This window comes from Antedon mediterranea, chromosome 8 (genome assembly GCF_964355755.1).
Source record: "Antedon mediterranea chromosome 8, ecAntMedi1.1, whole genome shotgun sequence".
NCBI classification, from domain to species: domain Eukaryota; kingdom Metazoa; phylum Echinodermata; class Crinoidea; order Comatulida; family Antedonidae; genus Antedon; species Antedon mediterranea.
In genome coordinates this window covers 19,679,949-19,698,570 of record NC_092677.1, presented here as the reverse complement: position 1 = coordinate 19,698,570, position 18,622 = coordinate 19,679,949, and the positions used below count along the sequence as shown (strand labels likewise).

At 33.6% G+C, this 18,622-nt stretch overlaps 2 protein-coding genes across 4 annotated transcripts in view; one reads left to right on the top strand and one right to left on the bottom strand.

Annotated features, from left to right (window-relative positions):
- LOC140057082 (enoyl-CoA delta isomerase 2-like) overlaps positions 1-18,622 on the top strand; it is a 442,575-nt gene that overhangs the window by 306,020 nt on the left and 117,933 nt on the right. The window lies entirely within an intron of this gene.
- Positions 9,383-17,790, bottom strand: LOC140056628 (transmembrane protein 170A-like). Of its 3 annotated transcripts, none has more exons than XM_072102063.1 (5): positions 17,597-17,790; positions 12,563-12,721; positions 12,327-12,411; positions 10,457-10,627; positions 9,383-10,094 (listed from the first exon to the last, which is right to left on the bottom strand). In XM_072102063.1, exons 3-5 carry the CDS (start codon positions 12,382-12,384, stop codon positions 9,961-9,963), a joined length of 363 nt encoding a protein of 120 aa, XP_071958164.1. In that variant the 5' UTR covers positions 12,385-12,411; positions 12,563-12,721; positions 17,597-17,790; the 3' UTR covers positions 9,383-9,960. The 3 variants fall into 3 exon arrangements, with proteins under 3 accessions (XP_071958164.1, XP_071958165.1, XP_071958163.1); XM_072102064.1 differs by lacking the exon at positions 17,597-17,790 and adding an exon at positions 13,222-13,389; XM_072102062.1 differs by lacking the exon at positions 12,563-12,721.

Below are 18,622 nucleotides of genomic sequence, written 5' to 3'. Positions count from 1 at the left end.
ATTGTTTAATACTTACCACAAATAATTAACGATACATTCTCAAATAGATAAATGCTTATTGTATACATCAAGTTCATGTTTATTAGGTCAAAGGTCAATAACTTTACTTCCGGTCATTTTCTAACAAAATGTTGCATTACAATAAATATAAATATGTATGGTCTCTCAATTTGAGACCATTTTTAAATTTCAATGACCAGCCGTTTTTTAGATACAATGCAAGTCAAGGTCAAAAGTCAATAGTGCAGAAAAATTTCATTTTCTATTACATTTCGTCAACATGTTCCATTACAATGAATATAAATATTTACGCTCCGAGTATTTTGATACCAATATCTTGTTGATAGATCAAAGGGATACAGAGATAGGGCCAATTGGGCGCCATTTTGATCTTGGGGCTGTTACCATGGTGAAATCTCACTTTGAGCATTAAAATCCTACGGAAATACACGAGGAACCTGACTATAAAATGCATACATTATATACGTTTTTAATGGTGGTTATTTTGGAATTCAATATGTCTGCAATATGCTATTATTATAAATTGTACCATATGACTGATTTATCATAATATTGTAAGATTTATCACACAAATTACGTTCGTACGTGGTTTAAAACAGGAGCTACTGTCAGTTTTGAGTAAAAAATGGGGGCCATTTTGAAATCCAAGATGGCGGCCAAAATAGGGTCGGGAAAAATTGGCCACCAGTTGAAATGAATTCTGCTGGTCCTAAAAATTCAAAAACTGACAAGAACAGTTCAACATGCCTTGATTTTCAAGAAAATTGATATATTGGTCATGTCACTCTAAAGCTTATCCTCCGTACGATATATTAATATTAAGCTTACTCCATGGGTTAAAGCAGGGGCGCCGAAAATCGGCACAGCTTCAAGACACTCCTCAATTCCTGGTCAATCTTTTAGAATGGTCATTGTTGCAATGACGGAGTTTGTTTGTATTAAAAATTATTTAAACAAATTATAAACCCCAGCAGGATTTGAACCATGAAAAGCTAATACCTAAAGCAAAAAAAATATAATGTAATATTCAAGATGCTCCCTATCAGTGGATACATTTTGCCAAGTCCTTCACTCAGTTTCTGAGTGCTTTCATTTGTTTGTTAGCAGGATTACTCAAAAAGTAATTACAAGATCTTTACCAAATGAAAATACGGATATACATTGTCAAGGACCACTCAACGGTCCCAATTCTGGACTACTTTTAATTTACTCGGGGTAGCCGAGTCTGGACTATTGAGCCAACTTTCAAGTCCTACTAGTTCTTTACGCGTCGTCTGACGGCTCTGAAACATGGCATGCATATACTAGGGTAATAGGTGAACAAAGCTATAGAAAGAACATTTTCGTACTTTAACCGGATGCAGAATTATGACGTCATAAACATGGTACCAATCGAAAAAAGTGCGATTTATAAAGTACTACTCCTTCCTTATTCGTTGTAGTATTGAGCTGGGATTTGGCATGGGTATACTACATACAGGGATATTTCCTCAAAGCTATAGAGCCGGAATTTTAAATTTCAAACCTGATACAGCCATATGACGTCTCGAAGATGGTACCTTGGTGCCAAACGATTTTTGTCGTAATATAGCCGTGTTTGGTGTCATATTTCAAAGGTTACTTGGAGAATAAGAATATATACAGTAAAACCTATTTATGATATTGTGACGTCACTTCTGCCCCCGGAGATAGCAAAAAATCACTTTGAGATTTCATAATTTAGGCCTACCGTAATTATGCCATTTCCGGTTATGTGACGTAACTTTTCGGAATATAGTCGTATTTGGTAGCGAGGTTATTGATGTGCATGTGACGTTACATCCCGTCTTATGACAGTCATTACAGCTTCTTTTGCTGTACCCCGAGTATCGCACATTCGTGCAGTCTTAAAGTAATAAGTAAACTTAAATTTCATCTTCTCGAGAACTACTAGTCCAAAAAACTACATTTTTGTAAAAGAGGCAAGAGTTATAATTTGTGATTTTTAATTTTAAAACATAAATTGATTAAATTTACAGGTTTTTTTATACGAGTAGTTTTAAAAACCCTATTTCTTTTCGAATTCACCCGTTTGTTTTTTTTGCGTTGCTGTTCTATTGTTGAAAGGCAGGTTACATAATCATTACACCAAATTTCAATTCAAATTAACATTTATTTCTTCCACAGTAAAATAACAACAAATATCCAATATAAATTGTAAAATGAAGGAAGAGGGCAAAACTCAAAAAGTAACGCCAGATAAAAAACAGAAATTCTATTAATCAAACGACCTTTGTGACGAGCAAGCCCTAAATGAATAATATAAATAAAAATTACAAATTAATTAACGTACACAAACACACAGACAGGACAGGGCAAGAAAAAAGAGAAAAAAAAAGGGAACAAACGATCATGTGATATAAAAGCTGAGGATGGTATAAAAGAACATTTTATAAATCATATTTTGACAAAAGAAATTGTTTAGCTTTATGAGAGAAAATTTTCCTGGAGGGGGTTGCAGTGATTTCAGGAGGAAGGTCATTATATACCGTAATTTAACACCGCTATAACGGACGTTGTTGGAGCAACGTAAGTTTGGGCTGAGGAAGATGAAGTTTGTTGCAAGTTCTAGTAGAATAGGAGTGAAAATCAGAGTTTTTTAAGAAGAAGCATAAATTGGATGGAAGAAGAGAATGCAAAGCTTCGTAAACAAAGATATATTGTTGTAATTTATTAATGTCATAACAGTAAATTTAAATTATAAAAGAGGGGATCAGAATGAGCAAGGGGTGGCGAGCCAGATATAATGCGTACGGCCTTCTTTTGGAGCTTATGAATTTGATCGAGATTTGATTTAAAATTATTGGCCCAAACAATATTACAGTAGGTAAAAAAAAATCGCATACACATGCTTGTAGTAAAATCACACACATCATTGAAGACCGCCCGGTGGTATACTAAAATTTAATTAATTTTTGAATATACAAATTAATTAATTAAAATGTGTGTGGGTATCAGTGGCTGGATCTCAATGGAGATACAAAAAAAAAAGCGAAAAGCTAAATCAAAACGATAAAGTAAAACAGCCAGAAAAGTTAGAAGAGCTCTCGGGCAACACTAGCCCTTCATCAGTGCAAGTGAAAGAATTTGGATAACGCATTATATATAATTATTATGTTCATAATCGGTGTACCATGTTCCCGCGATTTTTTTTTTCGTACATAAGTTGGGGACCCCCTCATGAAACGTCACAAAATAAACATGAATAATTCATCAGTTAAATGTTCTTGTTCCGTGTGCACCCAAGCGTATAGCAACAAGAAGTGATTACACAAGTGCGGTACGATTCTAGGCCTATCTCCGCGCTGTTGTTGCGGCGTGCATGCGATTTCATAGAAGAATAGCGGCGTTTTGTGTGGATTGTCGAAACAATCAGCCTTTAGTTTATGATAGTGTTTTTAATATAATTTATTACTAAAGAATTATGTGTTAAAATTATAGTTTCTATTAATACTATTAGGCCTAGGCCTAATTATTAGTCTCTAAACATATGTCTATTCTAGTAGAGCTGTGTGTGTGTGTGTGTGTGTTATAGGTATGACACAATCCGAGTAATAAGTCAGCAAAATTAAACAATAAACAGTTTTTATTCTCGTGGGTCTAATCTTCCCATCTCATGTGTTCATAAAATACGCGCATTTTTAAAGTTCCTTTGAGTACATGCATTGTTTGATAATAAAATAGCAGAATTAAAAAAAATACAGTACACAAATTATACACATTCTTTATTCTTGTGGGTCTAAGCTTTCTTTGGGCTATGTCCAATGAATTACTACTTAGTTTAATGTCTTGCCTAGCTGTCGATTAGCCTCGACTCGACACATTTTGTGTGAAGAAGAGTGCGCAAAGGCAATCGCGTGAATTAACTTAGAATCCTAGGCCTACTGTAGAAAGTATCGTATCGCAGTTGTGTAATCGCTTCTTGTTGCTATACGCTTGGGTGCACGCGGAACAACACATTTAACTGATGAATTATTCATGTTAATTTTGTGACGTTTCATGAGGGGTCCCCAACTTATGTACGAAAAAAAAAATCGCGTCCCGCATACCTGGCTCAGCCTATATATTGTGCCAGTTTTGCGGTACATTTCATTTCGAAAACCTGAGCTGCACTGACCTAATAAGATCGAATGAGTAGGCCTACTGTCTGCAGATGGGATATTACGGTCCTCTACTTTCTTCTATTATATGGTATGTTGTTTTGTAGAGCACTCTTCAGTTCGAAACAGTGCATTTTTGTTGTGAATACTATTAGCATTCTGCAAAGCACGCTCGTTGAGCTTGTTCACTCTATGTGTTCATAATCGGTGTACCATGTCCCGCATACCTGGCTCAGCCTATATATTGTGCCAGTTCTGCGGTACATTTCATTTCGAAAATTAATGTTCTTTGCCTCTTGTGTTTATATATATATATATATATATATATATATATATATATATATATATATATATATATATATATATATATATATATATATATATATATATATATATATATATATATATATATATATATATATATATATATATATATATATATATATATATATATATATATATATATATATATATATATATATATATATATATATATATATATATATATATATATATATATATATATTAATTCAACTAACTTTATCCTGAATGCCACACATTAGAACCTCATAAGTACTTTATAAAAGAGATTCAAATAAAAAGTAACAAATACTTATTATTTATAAATAACAAGAAATATTTCTTACAAAAAACGCTGCTCGCATATTGAAAAATATTTTTTATTTCAAATGTTTTTGAATGTGTCATTTTATTGTCACATAATAGTTATTTTACCTGAAAAAATGTAATTTAAAGCTACAAATAATTAAATTGTCTGTCAGACAATGGTTTTTGGGTTTCTTTTCTTTTTTTATATGTGAATAAATATTATTTTTTTGTTACAGAAGTGAATACTCAATTTCTGTCACTTTAGTCAATTTTATTGCTAAGGTCAAATCTGGGGGTCACTTCATCACCCTAGATATTTCAATTGTGAAGTATCCTATTACAAACACAAACTTTAATGGACTGTTTCGATAATAATTCAATGAATATCTGACAGTGAATATACCAGAAATGCTTAGGGATTTGTAATTTTAGCATGACATGTCCTAATAGACTCTTTCCCAGACGTTTTTTGGGTCTACAACTGTAGCAGCTGGAATCAATAAAGTATAGTGGAGTTTCCATTTTCACAAAACTGTCTGTCCTTAGAACTATAACTGCTGCTTGCTTTAGCTTCTGATTGAGTAGTCCTAATGGGACGTAGCGGGCTAGAGCAGCAGCGTGAAAATTGGTGATTTTACAGACGTGTTTCTCGTCACACACTTTCGCATACTCAACTTTCAATATTTTCGTTTCTATGGAGCGCCAAAAGAGCAACAATAATAGAGGGCTGAAAACTCGATGGAATGCGTTTACATTTAATGCCTTAATATTGGTGAAATGTAGGTTTAATTTCAATACATTTTTTCAATTTGTCAATAAAAATGCTGTAATATGTTACTGCTGATACTTTTCTATTTTCAAAGAATATTAATCGATCTTAAAATCAGCATCACTACTACTACTCTAGGCCTAGTCATAAGAGAGATGAATGTGTCGATTTTATTCTTAAAGCTAACGAAACCGTGTAAAGTATCAACAGTAACATTTTATTTGTATTGACAGTGACAAAATATATTGAATTTAACATGATTTTCACCACAAAATGAGTTAAATAAATGAATTCCACATAGTTTTTTTAGCCTTCTATTAATGTTGCTCTTTTGGCGTTTTATAGAAACAAAATATTGGACGTAGAGTATGCGAAATTTGCATGAGAAAAACGTCTGTAAAATCATTAAAATTGATTTAAAAAATTATTGTTATTTTATTGATTCTTCATCATCTAATTCTAAGGTTGGTTAACAAATTTAGAGTTAAAATACAAGGCAGATGTGAAAGAGAACTATTGGTAATCTTAGGTGTTGGGTCTTAAGTTTCGTGGTCTTAGCTTTCGTGATCTTAGGTTTGACTTTAAATTCTAGATTGCCTAGACTATACCCGATATAGGGTCATTCCATCTCAGTTCACCCAAAAAAAATGGAATTTTAAACCCTACCTCTTCCAATTTTGATGAAATTTGGTATATGGGTGATTCATAGCAATTAAAGCCAAAATTTCAAATTTTAACTTTATCGGACCAACGGTTTTCGAGATATCGCAATTTCAATTTTCGGTTTTTACGCAAAAAAGCGCGCGGCCGCCACGTTTCAAAGAGCTGTATCTCGGGAACTATAGGTTCGATTTTAAAAACAAAGGTATTTTTGTAAAGGGGAGACCATAAGGAACCTAAATATACTAATTGTGTGTGTTTTATGTTAATTTTAAGTTGAATAAAACTTTGACATATATTTTGACCTTGAAATTGACCCCGTGGAACACGCCCGATTTGTTGGTGACTATCACAAAAAATGTAGCCCTACGTGTCAACTACAACATATAAAAAAATTGGAGGGGTTTTTTTTCTTTGTTTCCATGAAATTACAATTTGAAGTTGACATACCTCTTCCTTTATAGTGTATTTTTGGTGTTGTTATACTTATACACAGTGTGAACACTAACTGTTAAGGTGTCTTATTGTTACGCTTTCTCATCAGGCCCACTTAAACAGTAGATATATTTTGATATGAGAAATACTGGGTAACTCGCATACTTTTCAAATCAATTTTGACACATAGTTTAGTGTCCTTACTATGTTATTATGCACATTAACATATGCATAATAAGTGATTGCAGAGAACATACAACAGTTACTGTATATGCCTTTTTAAAGGTTGTCATCCCCTATATAAAAACAAAACTACCAACCATGAAAAAAGTTCATTATTTCACAGATGGATGTGGCGGCCAATACAAAAACAAATATAACTTTATTAACCTTTGCCACCACCAGGAAGATTTTGGTTTAGACGCCGAGTGGAATTTTTTCGCTACATCACATGGCAAGAGTGCGTGTGATGGCATAGGTGGAACAGTTAAGAGGCTTGTCACTAAGAGAAGCTTACAGCGTTTGACTGAATGTCATATTATCACATCTCTCAGTATGTTCGACTACTGTGTAATTTTTTATTTTTATTATATGTCTTTAGGCAATGTGGCCAAGGATTATCAATAGTGAATTAATCACTGTCCTATCAGATAGGTGGTAATCCCCCTGATACAGGGGCTATTGTGTGAACCAGTTCACCGGGGTAACCCCCTACTCTTTTTCGAATAATGAACTGGGTTCTTTAAAGTACACACATGTTATAACTGGACTGGACCTACGGTTTATAGTCCTTATCCGAGAAGACTTGTTCCACCACCAGAACGGAGCGAGTCGGCCTCGAACCCTTGCCGATGTTGTTGTTGGCTCTTTTAGGTACGGTAAACGGCGCCCCTGCCTTAACCGCTCGGCCATATGACTCGCTCATATGGACATTCCAGGCATCAACTTTTTTCATGTGGGAATAGATGAGGTATCTACTGTGGAAAAAGAAATAAAGCCGAGATTCAACCTCGCCCAGACCATCAAGGGTACATTAGAATATCATCGCTTTGTTCCCGTTTCTCTGGCACAGATGCAGGTCTACAAACTTAGTACCCAGATAAACCCTCCGGATGTGGTAGTGATTCAAGAATCTTTCAGTGATGAAAATGAAATTGTTGCTGATACACAACCCACCATTATTAGACTTCAGAATTTTGTGTGCTGTAGTTATGATGGTGTCCCATGGATTGGTTTGGTGGTGGATGTCTCACTCTCAGAAGAGTTTGGGGATTTTCAAATTAAATTTATGCATCCTCATGGGTCAGCGAAAACCTTTTATTGGCCGTCCAAAGAAGACTGTTGTTGGATTCCTGAATCAAATGTACATTGTATTATAGCCTCTCCGTTTATAAAATCCTCTTCGACTAGGAATTACAGTATTTCCCAAAATGATCGCCACAACATTTCTAAATACTGTTTGAATTGTCCAGATGACAAGGAGTAAAGGCCAGACATAGACAATTGTAACATTATAATAATATTTAGTTTGTAAATAAAATTAATTTTGGAATACATCAAATTGACATTGAAGTAATGCATGGACAGACACCAAAAATACACTAAAAGGAAGAGGTATGTCAACTTCAAATTGTAATTTCATGGAAACAAAGAAAAAAAACCCCTCCAATTTTTTTATATGTTGTAGTTGACACGTAGGGCTACATTTTTCATGATAGTCACCAACAAAACGGGCGTGTTCCACGGGGTCAATTTCAAGGTCAAAATATATGTCAAAGTTTTATTCAACTTAAAATTAACATAAAACACACACAATTAGTATATTTAGATTCCTTATGGTCTCCCCTTTACAAAAATACCTTTGCTTTTAAAATCGAACCTATAGTTCCCGAGATACAGCTCTTTGAAACGTGGCGGACGCGCCCTTTTTTGCGTAAAAACCGAAAAGTGAAATTGCGATATCTTAAAAACCGTTGGTCCGATAAAGTTAAAATTTGATATTTTGGCTTTAATTGCTATGAATCACCCATATACCAAATTTCATCAAAATTGGAAGAGGTAGGGTTTAACTCATTGGGTGATCTGAGATGGAATGACCCTATATAAAAATACTGTAGTAAGTGGCCATTTTGGTTTTATGGACATTAACCTAATTTCTTCAACTACATTTTTCTCCATTTTTGATATATGTTGCTCTGATATGTCTTTAAGAGATATTTACCACAAAAGTAAATTCATTTTTTGGAATAAAGTTACCTATATATATATATATATATCCAGACTTAACGTATATTTTAGCTCTACTTTACCGTATTGAGCACTTTCTAGACGGTTACATTGAACCGAACATTTATATATATATATATATGAAACAGCCTGTAGTGCAATAAAATGTTCAGTTGGTAATTTACTAGCGTCTTTCATTTATTTATATATATATATATATATATTCTGTTCTAATTTTGTCTAGGTATATCTATTATTTTTGCTACATTGACCCACCAGCCTTGAAGAAAAAGGGGCACAGACGTGACAAGGCACGAAAAATGGGCCTGGGCCCGTGTTCTAACGCTGTTTAATTCGTTTTTATCGAATAAAAAATTGGGTAGTTTGTCACTTTATTGAGTACACTTTACAAATGAAGATTGTGTGTATTATAGGCCCTACCGTTCTGTAAATGCTGTGTGATATCTGTTCTTTCTTATGACTTTTTGTATGGCGAGACATGAAAAGCAACAAAATGAAAAAATCGATTCACCGCAGCCCGATAATTGGGAAATTTAATAAAAATTGTATAACGAACAAATATTCTAAGTGCCATTTATACCCTATTTTGGCTGCTACTTTGGATCCAAGATGGTTGATAATGTTCAAACTTCATATAGATATTCCAGTACAAATGTGTTAATTTTAATACCAAACTCTCTGGAACCATCTGAAATCGCCATGAAACTCTTAAAAAATCATTATCCACGTCAAATTTAAATATAATTAGGGGTACTATAACAGAATATCATAAACAATCACTGTATTATTTAGGTTGTCAGTAAAATGTCATTAAATTAAGATTATTGTTTCTTATTATTTCCAGTCACTTTTGGAAAAAAATATTAATTAGATAAAATATAAACATAAATACTATGAACAATTTGCATCAATCTGTTTCTGGACTTCATACAGTAGTTCAAAGTGCTAGTTGCACCCATTTGATAATGTTGTAATGTTTTCAAACCTTGGAATGGTAGTCATGTGATTCCATTTTGTTATTGTATTTACAAACTGTAGGCTATGTAATACAAATTACTGTTAAGCAAACTATGACTTTTATTATAATGTGGCTAGGATTCTTGAAAATGAAACAAATATTGTAATCAGAGTTTGTCCACATCCAAATATGATTGCAAAGTGGGCATCTAATTCTGATAGTGTTAATGTTCTTATTATGAATGCAAATAAAGCACCTGAAACAAATCAGAGAGAAAAAACAATAAGACAATTGAAAAATAACAAACTATAGTAGCAAATTAAAAATGATTAAGTATCAATATAGGCCAATAGCAAGTCTGCCCACCAATCCAAATCATTCAATTTCATAGACAGGCCAACAATAAAGAGTTAATAGAGTCTACCATAGACATTGTGGATAAAATGTGTCTGTCAGAATTCAAACCAGTGATTGCTTTTGCTAAATGGCATGTTTAAACAACAAGGGAGTTATTAGTTGGAACTCCCTGTTTAAACAAGGATTCATGGCTGATGAAGACACATTCCCTAAGCAAATTCACCTAAATCAATAAAAATAGATAGATATGTGAATACATACTACTAATAACACCAGCTGTTATAGGTCCAAGAAAACCAATAATCAGTATCAGTACTGGTAAAAATCTGCCATATCGGTGTTTACGTAAAGCAAAGAATGATATAGATGCTGAAAAAGCATGTACAACAAAAGATGACAGCATATACCACAAGAATGAGATTTTCCAAATTTCTGGGGAAAAAAAATATGCCAACAAATTAAATCATACAGCAATTATATATTTTATATAACTGCATAGACCTCACACAAACCATACACAAACCTCCTTTAAAGCACTTAGTATCTATTAGAACTATTAGTTTAAAAGAAGACAATTTATGGGAAAAACAAAATTTGAAATATTCAATTTTTTTTTTAGGTGAAACCTTAAATTAAATTAATTTAAAGTGCGAAACTTAGAGATTACACAGTGCAAACCCGCACAAACACTGTGCAAACCTCTTCCAAACCACTTAATATGGAGCTTTGTATCAGGACGAAGGGGACGGTAATTAATAGAGAAATAAGTGACGACCCACTCCTAACGTAGTTGTTTTTCACCCAAAAAATTGTTTCAACACATTATTGTCTCCTTTTATAGTGATATAATCAATATTAAGTTGAAGGAGATTTGTGCAGATTTTTTTAGGTCTCTGATATCTAATCTCTCTGTCTGCATCATATTTTGCAGGAAACATAAACATAAACAAAAAAACAACGCACTTAAGAAAATATTTTTTTTAAACAAGAAGTTTTTTAAATTTATGATTTTCAACTTATTATTTGTAAACTGTATTCATTTTTTTGGTGAAAAAAATTATAAAATATATACAGTAGTGATTATTTATAGTAATGATAATAAAAGGGTTTTTTTTGTCTTATGTAGGATCGACCCACTTTTATTTCTTCATCAATAAAATGTTCGTTTACAATGCATTGCACATGAGTAATGTAATGATACAATACAATATAATTGACATTAAATAACTTTCAGTACATCTGATTTCTCACTCCTGCCATTGCATTTTATATATAATAGTATAAGGAAAGAAGAAAAAACAATTTCCTCTATGTTATACACTCTTTACACGTTTTTCAATCCTTAACAATGTACGTATAATTTACCACAGAATTCTTTATTTTATAACTCTTTTTATCTCTATCAGGCAATCAAAAAAAAGTTATATTTTACTTTACCTAAATATCAATTTTATAAACGTTAATTTTATACCTTTACTTTTATAAACACAGAAAGTTAAAATGGAAAATATTTCATTAATTTTGACATCATATTTTCCAAGTAAAATTTTCTCCCATGTAACTTCCTGAGTAAATGCAAAACATGTTTTCAGCATAGCGCAACATTTTACCCAGCAATGTTTTACTTCTTTGCATGTAAATAACATATGCTTTTCATTTTCAACCTCCTCATTACAATATTCACAATAATTACTGTTTACTGATAATAAAAGTTAATTGAATTATATTGATTATTATTGAAAACAAAAGTTGAATAATAAAATACTGAAAAAAATACAAAGTTTCATTAGATGAATACATATAATATTGTAAGTATAAACAATAGCAGATAGTGTTTAGGATTTGAGGCGGTGTATACTTTCCATTCCATAGGACCGCAAGTAACATTAACAACATAACTATTGCTTAACCATAACTGGACTATTTTATTATCTAATCTGTATCAGTCTGTACAGTTTTGTCTTTCTTTACGGCAATATTTTAAAAGAAAACATTTAAAATTACTGGACCTCATAAATGTTCTTTTGCAGCATCATCAACCATTAAAATACCAGTTTTGTAATAAATAGTTTTAAAACATAATTTGTACACAGTACTTGAAAATGCAGTGCAAAATGTCTGGCTTACGTACCTTTCCAGTCATTAAGTTTATCTTTTGATGTCAAACCAAACACTTCCATGAAAGCCATTTTCTAACAAATATTACGGCTACGCCCCTATTGTAAACAATCAAAAAGAGAATTTTTTTCAGTATACAAATTTTTGCTTTTGCACGCATCCATACACATGAAGTATAAATGATCTTAATTGTACTAGGAAGCTTTTACTACACAACATTTATCTACATATATTATAAATAGTGTTTACATTTGTTTACAAACTCCTAGTTTGCCACTGTTTGGAGAAGAAGGCTGTCCATCTGATAATTGCAAATTTACACAGAGTAAATCTCAAATCTAACCCCCAGCCATCAGTGCAGTAAACTTGAAACTTAGCAAAAGTTTAATTTATATTAGAGCTTACTTTCTGTTGAAAAAAAATGTTCCACAGAAAGTTACGCACGTAATTATGCCTTTTTTTAAACAGTCATAGTATCTAAACTAAATGTTTATTTTTATTACATATTCTGGAAGTTATATTCACGTCAATAGCATTCATTGTACCGAAATTGAGTCTCACGTTGGGAAATTAAATAAGATTTTTTTTATGTCTGTATTGTTCAATTTTATTTCTTAGTGTATAGATTTGATTTATAACAAGGGTGGTTTATATTATATGCGGAGGGATCTTAGATCAAATTGTGATACCGGCTATTGTATTTGCGTTAGCAAGATCCTATCTTCATATATTATAAATAACTAAAGATTCTGACAAAATCAATCAAACAATATATATTTTAAAAATCAATTAACTTTATCTAAATCAATGCATATAACCTATAATTCGTCATAGTGACGACTTAAATCTAGTTAAAATATATATTCTTATAAATAGCTTAGGCCTATTAAGTTAAGTTTACCACTAACCTACATGAACGATTTTTTCATTGTTGTCATACAGTACCATACTAGCTCTAGCCTAGCTCAGTGTGGGTGCAGGTCAAGTCGGCCCTTAAACCGTCTCGGCCCCTTAACTCACCAACAAGTCGAGTCTACTCGGCCTTATGACAACTTGGCCAAAAACTGATCAGTCAACTCCATAAAGTATAGAACACAAAATGTTAATATTAAATTGCACGGTTAGGCCTACACACCCCAGTCGTTTTTCGTTTAATTGATAGGCCTAGGTAGTATTTATTTATATATTTATAATATTATTATTATACTCTAGTAGGTAGGCCTAGATCAACTTTTGTATGCATTTTGAGGTCGAGAGAATTTGACTTCAGAAATTGGTTTAGGATAGTCAAACAATCATTTTGAAAATGTAGCGAAAGGATGGAAGCTTCCCTGAGGACTTGAGTAAGTCCATTTTTATTGCCCTTCCGAAGAAACCAGGTGCTGTAGAATGTGAAAAACATCGTACAATCAGCCTCATGAGTCATGTCACCAAGATCATTCTGAGGATACTACTTATGAGAGCAAGAAGTAGATTAAAACCAGAGATTGGGAGTGAGCAGTTTGGTTTTGTAAAGGATTCAGGCACCAGGAATGCCATCTTTGTGATAAGAATGATAACTGAAAGGGCAGTGGAGATGCAGAAAGATGTATACATGTGTTTCATAGACTACACCAAGGCATTTGACAAAGTAAGGCATGAGCAGCTATTTCAAGAACTTAGCAAGCTTGACCTACATGGAAAGGATCTTAGATTGTTGCAAAATTTGTACTGGAAACAGACTGCATGCATGAGGGTAGATGGGGAGTGCAGTGACTACACAAGTATTGGAAGAGGAGTGAGGCAGGGCTGTGTAATGTCACCAGACTTGTTTAACTACTATAGCGAGTTGATCTTGAGGGAGCTAGATAATGAGAAGGGTTTGAGAATTTGTGGTAGAAATATTACAAACATCAGATATGCAGATGACACAGTTCTACTGGCAGAGTCAGCTGAAGATCTCCAAAGGTTGCTGGATGTGGTTGTAGTAGAGAGCGAAAAGATGGGTCTGTCTATAAATTGTAGTAAGACAGAGTGTTTAGTAGTGTCAAAAAAGGAGAGTCCAACGTGTAACCTTCAAGCAGGAGACCAGTTAATTCAGCAGGTGTCCTCTTTTAACTATCTTGGGAGCAAAATAACAGATGATGCCAGGTGTGTAACGGAGATAAAGAGAAGGATAGTCCTTGCGAAATCTGCATTTGGAGAAATGGAGAATATCTTGAAGAACTGTGCGATGAGTATGGAAACCAGGTTGCGTGTATTAAACTGCTACATCTATCCTGTGCTGATGTATGGAAGTGAAGCCTGGTCAATCACAACTGACCTCAGAAAAAGATTGGAAAGCTGTGAGATGTGGTTTCTAAGGAGAATGATGAGAATTCCATGGACAGATAGAGTTAGTAATGAAGATATATTGATAAGAGCTGGAGTATGCAGGAAACTACTGAAGGATATTAGGATTAGACAGATGAGATTCATGGGACATGTGTTGAGGAAGGGAGGTCTGGAGAACTTGGCATTAACGGGGAAAATAGAAGGAAGAAGGAGCAGGGGGGGGAAAAGAGTCACTTGGTTGGCCAGCATAGCTGAATGGATTCGGAATAGAGGCGAGAATACCAAAGAAGTGGAGTTGCTGAATATGGCAATAGACAGAGAATTGTGGCACAACATGATCGCCAAAGTCTCATGATATGGCACTTCGAGAGAGAGAAAGCGAAAGGTCAAAAGGTCAGGGTGAAAGGTTATAAGACCAAACACCAATAGGTCCTTAATCTCAACAACCACTGGTCACAGCAAAGTAATTTTGGTCTCAAATTGATCAGAAGTTATACATTTATATTCAGTCTATGGGACATTTTAGTCTGTATTTTTTATATATGTGGTATTTATTTGATTATATAAAATAAACGCTTCCCCGGAATAAACTTCCCAATAAAAACCCTTCTGAACAATAAATACGGTAAGTTACTTCTAGCATTCTGAAAAGAACTGTTGAGCTTGAGGTTTCTATCAAAATGTTTGATCGTCTTGGGTCAACAGTATTTTCTATTTTTTAAAGTATTATTAGTTAATTGCATAACAAACATTACTGTCTAAGGATAAGTTGTGTAGAGATATGTTTTTGTGTGAAACATTAGTAATTAATAGTATTTCTGGTCATCTTTTAACCAAATTTCCCATTAGAATGAATGTAAATATATATTTTGAACAATTTGATACCAAATTTAAGTTTCTACGACCAGTACTTACAGATGAAGATGCCCTGGTATGTGGGTCAAAGGTCAGAAATGGCATTTCTGATCATTTTTTACTAAAATGCTACATTAGACTAGAATATGAATGCATGCTGAAAATTTTAACACCAAAATTGACTTGCTGCGACCAGTGGTTGCCGAGATACAAATACCTATTTGTTCACATAACCCCTGACTCTTTGACCTTTTGTAAAATGTTCAATGTGTAAAAAAAATGTATATTTCGAACAATTTAAGACAAAATTCAAGTGTCTACGACCAGTAGTTACGGAGATACATACATGCCCTTGGTCAAAGTTCAGAAATGGCATTTATGGTAAGACTGATAAATGTATACTTTCTGATCAATTTGAGACCAAAATTACCTTGCTGTGACCAGTGGTTGTCGAGATTTAAGGACCTATATAATTGGTGTTTGGTCTTATAACCTTTCACCCTGACCTTTCGCCACATTTTCAAAATGTGTAACCAAGCCAAAAATGATTGTTTGACGACCCTAAACCAATTTCTGAAGTCAAATTCTCTGGACCTCAAAGTGCATACGAAAGTTGATCTAGCTAGGTGTATATGAATGGTTTGCCTTTGGAAAATGATGCCCAGGTGACACCTTTGCATATGAGTAATGCATGATTATTTTGTGGTGTTTAATCAGTAGCGGATCCAGGGGTGGGGGGCGGGGGCGTAACTATATATAAATATGATCGTTTTGTTCATTGGTAGCATGCTACATATGAGAGTGTCTTTTCCTGCAAATTAGAGGTGCCATTTATCATGAATTTTATGTGCGAGAGTACCATTTCTTCCGGCCATCTGCGGCCTCATTTATTTAACAAACTTCGCTTCGCCACAGGTCCTGTCGCCGGCCCTGGACAAGCACCTTTTTCTGCCATGTACGTGCAAACAATGACTTGCGCAAAACGCCCTGTTGTGATGCTTTTACTCAAAATATGCCTATAGGGAAAATGTCACCCTTTAATAGGCTAGTACCTCAGTTTTCATATATATATCAATATCAATTTTTAATACATTAAAGCCCCATTCCCTACGTTTTTTAGATCTAATTTAAGATCACAAACTATATTTAATGTAAAAATAATACTATATGGTCCTATTGCGATAACTTTTTTCGTCTTTAAACGGTTAAAAATGTGAAAAATAAGTCGATTCTAATAATTATAGCGGCCCGCTATAAATCCCAAAATGCATTGCGCGCGGATTGATATTTTTGTTTTTCACCTGTAATTCGCCCACTTTTCGATCGATCGTGAGGCCAAAACAAAATTTCAGCGAAAATACCGGGTTTTCCCCAATTTGTATCAACGGAGTCTGGCAAAAATAGAAAGACAATTAATGCAGCAACTATACAACGTCAGGCTAGGTATATAGCTAGCGTACGATGTTCGTACGTTACCGATGTTTACCAGCTAGGCCTACAAAACTAAGCCTAGCTAGGCTAGGCCTAAGACCGTCCACGAGAGGTCGATCGCCGCGAGCTACTTAGGTAGTGCATTGTTTTTCACTTTTTATCATAATTTACCATAAAACGTACATTTAAGACAAGGAATGACATGGTTTAATGTTTTTAAAGTGATATATATGTATTATTTTCCAAAAAACGTCCAAAATTGCAGGGAAGGGGTCTTTAAGTTTAACATGAGGGTGCCATTTCCGACCATCTAGGTGTTACATTTTCAAAATCACCTCAATTCAGCCTCAATCATGGTGCGGACTCTCTACAGTTGTTTGTTAGGTCTATAGTTTATACAAGGATGTTTCCCAGAATGAATCTAACTATTCTTAGATATAATTATAATATATAATGTAGGCCTAGATAGATACTAAAATAGATAATATAGGCCCTTTTAAAATTATTTTATATCAATTCGCTTCGTGTGCACTTTTTGCGTTCCATACTCTAATGTGGCCGATTAATTGTTGGCCGCTTTAGTTGTTGGGGCCGACTTCACTTGGGCCGAGTTGGATCAAATTCATTCGGCGGTAGGTAGCCTACATCAATTTCGCGTCCTACTAAACACCACAAGATACCTACCAGAGCAACAAATCCTACCACCAGGGAGCATCCACCTGCTTGGAATTGATTATTAATGGTATATTACAAATTTCAAATCATACATTATTTCAGAAACTGATTAAATTGAAGTTAAAAGTTGAATTTCTCGCCGTGTCGCAATGTCAGAATCAAATGCTTTTGATCATCATAATTATTATTAACGAACGCGTTCACGCACATCCGTGTTTGGTGTATATTGTATTCACCAGTCAACTGTGAGGCGCTACCGGTGCATTTATTTAGTCAAATAAATTCGTTTCGGTACACTATAACATTTCAAAATAAATAACGCTATAATTACTATTATAATTACTATATTAACTCAGTTATTATTATAACTCAGTCAACTGCTCTCACAGCATTTATTTGGTCAAATAAAATCATACATTTTTTTTCTGTACTCTACAACATTTAAAAATAAATAATATATTCACACAATTTTAAAGTTGACTTTTTTGTAATAGAATGTATTCTTTGGTTGATATAATTAATGAATCCATAGAATTGGCTACGGTTATTTTTTTAAATGTTTTATTTATTTTTATTTATTTTTTATTTTATTCAATCGAAATCATTATAGAATAAGGATGTGGCAAGAGAAAAAAAACCCAGAAGTTCGTTCATAACAAAATGAACTAGATTTGAACTCGTCACAGTGACGAGTTCGGGTTATCCGCGGAAATTCAACATGCACATACGTTAACATATGAACGTCGAAATTATTATCCCATCAACAACAGTGCTGAGTTGTACCTATTTTGTATCATACAGCATATTTACGGAATACATATATGAAATAACGAGACCCGTCATTTAATCCAATTATTAACACGATGACATCATCAAAGCGACATGTAAAGATAACAATTTTAGAAAATCATTATCTAAATACAGTAATTACATTAATACAAATTTGAAGAATGCTGGGTACGTAAAAGTGAGATGCGCTCTTTTAAACGCGACACACATTTACGAAAGAGATGAAAATTTGACTTTTTAAATTCA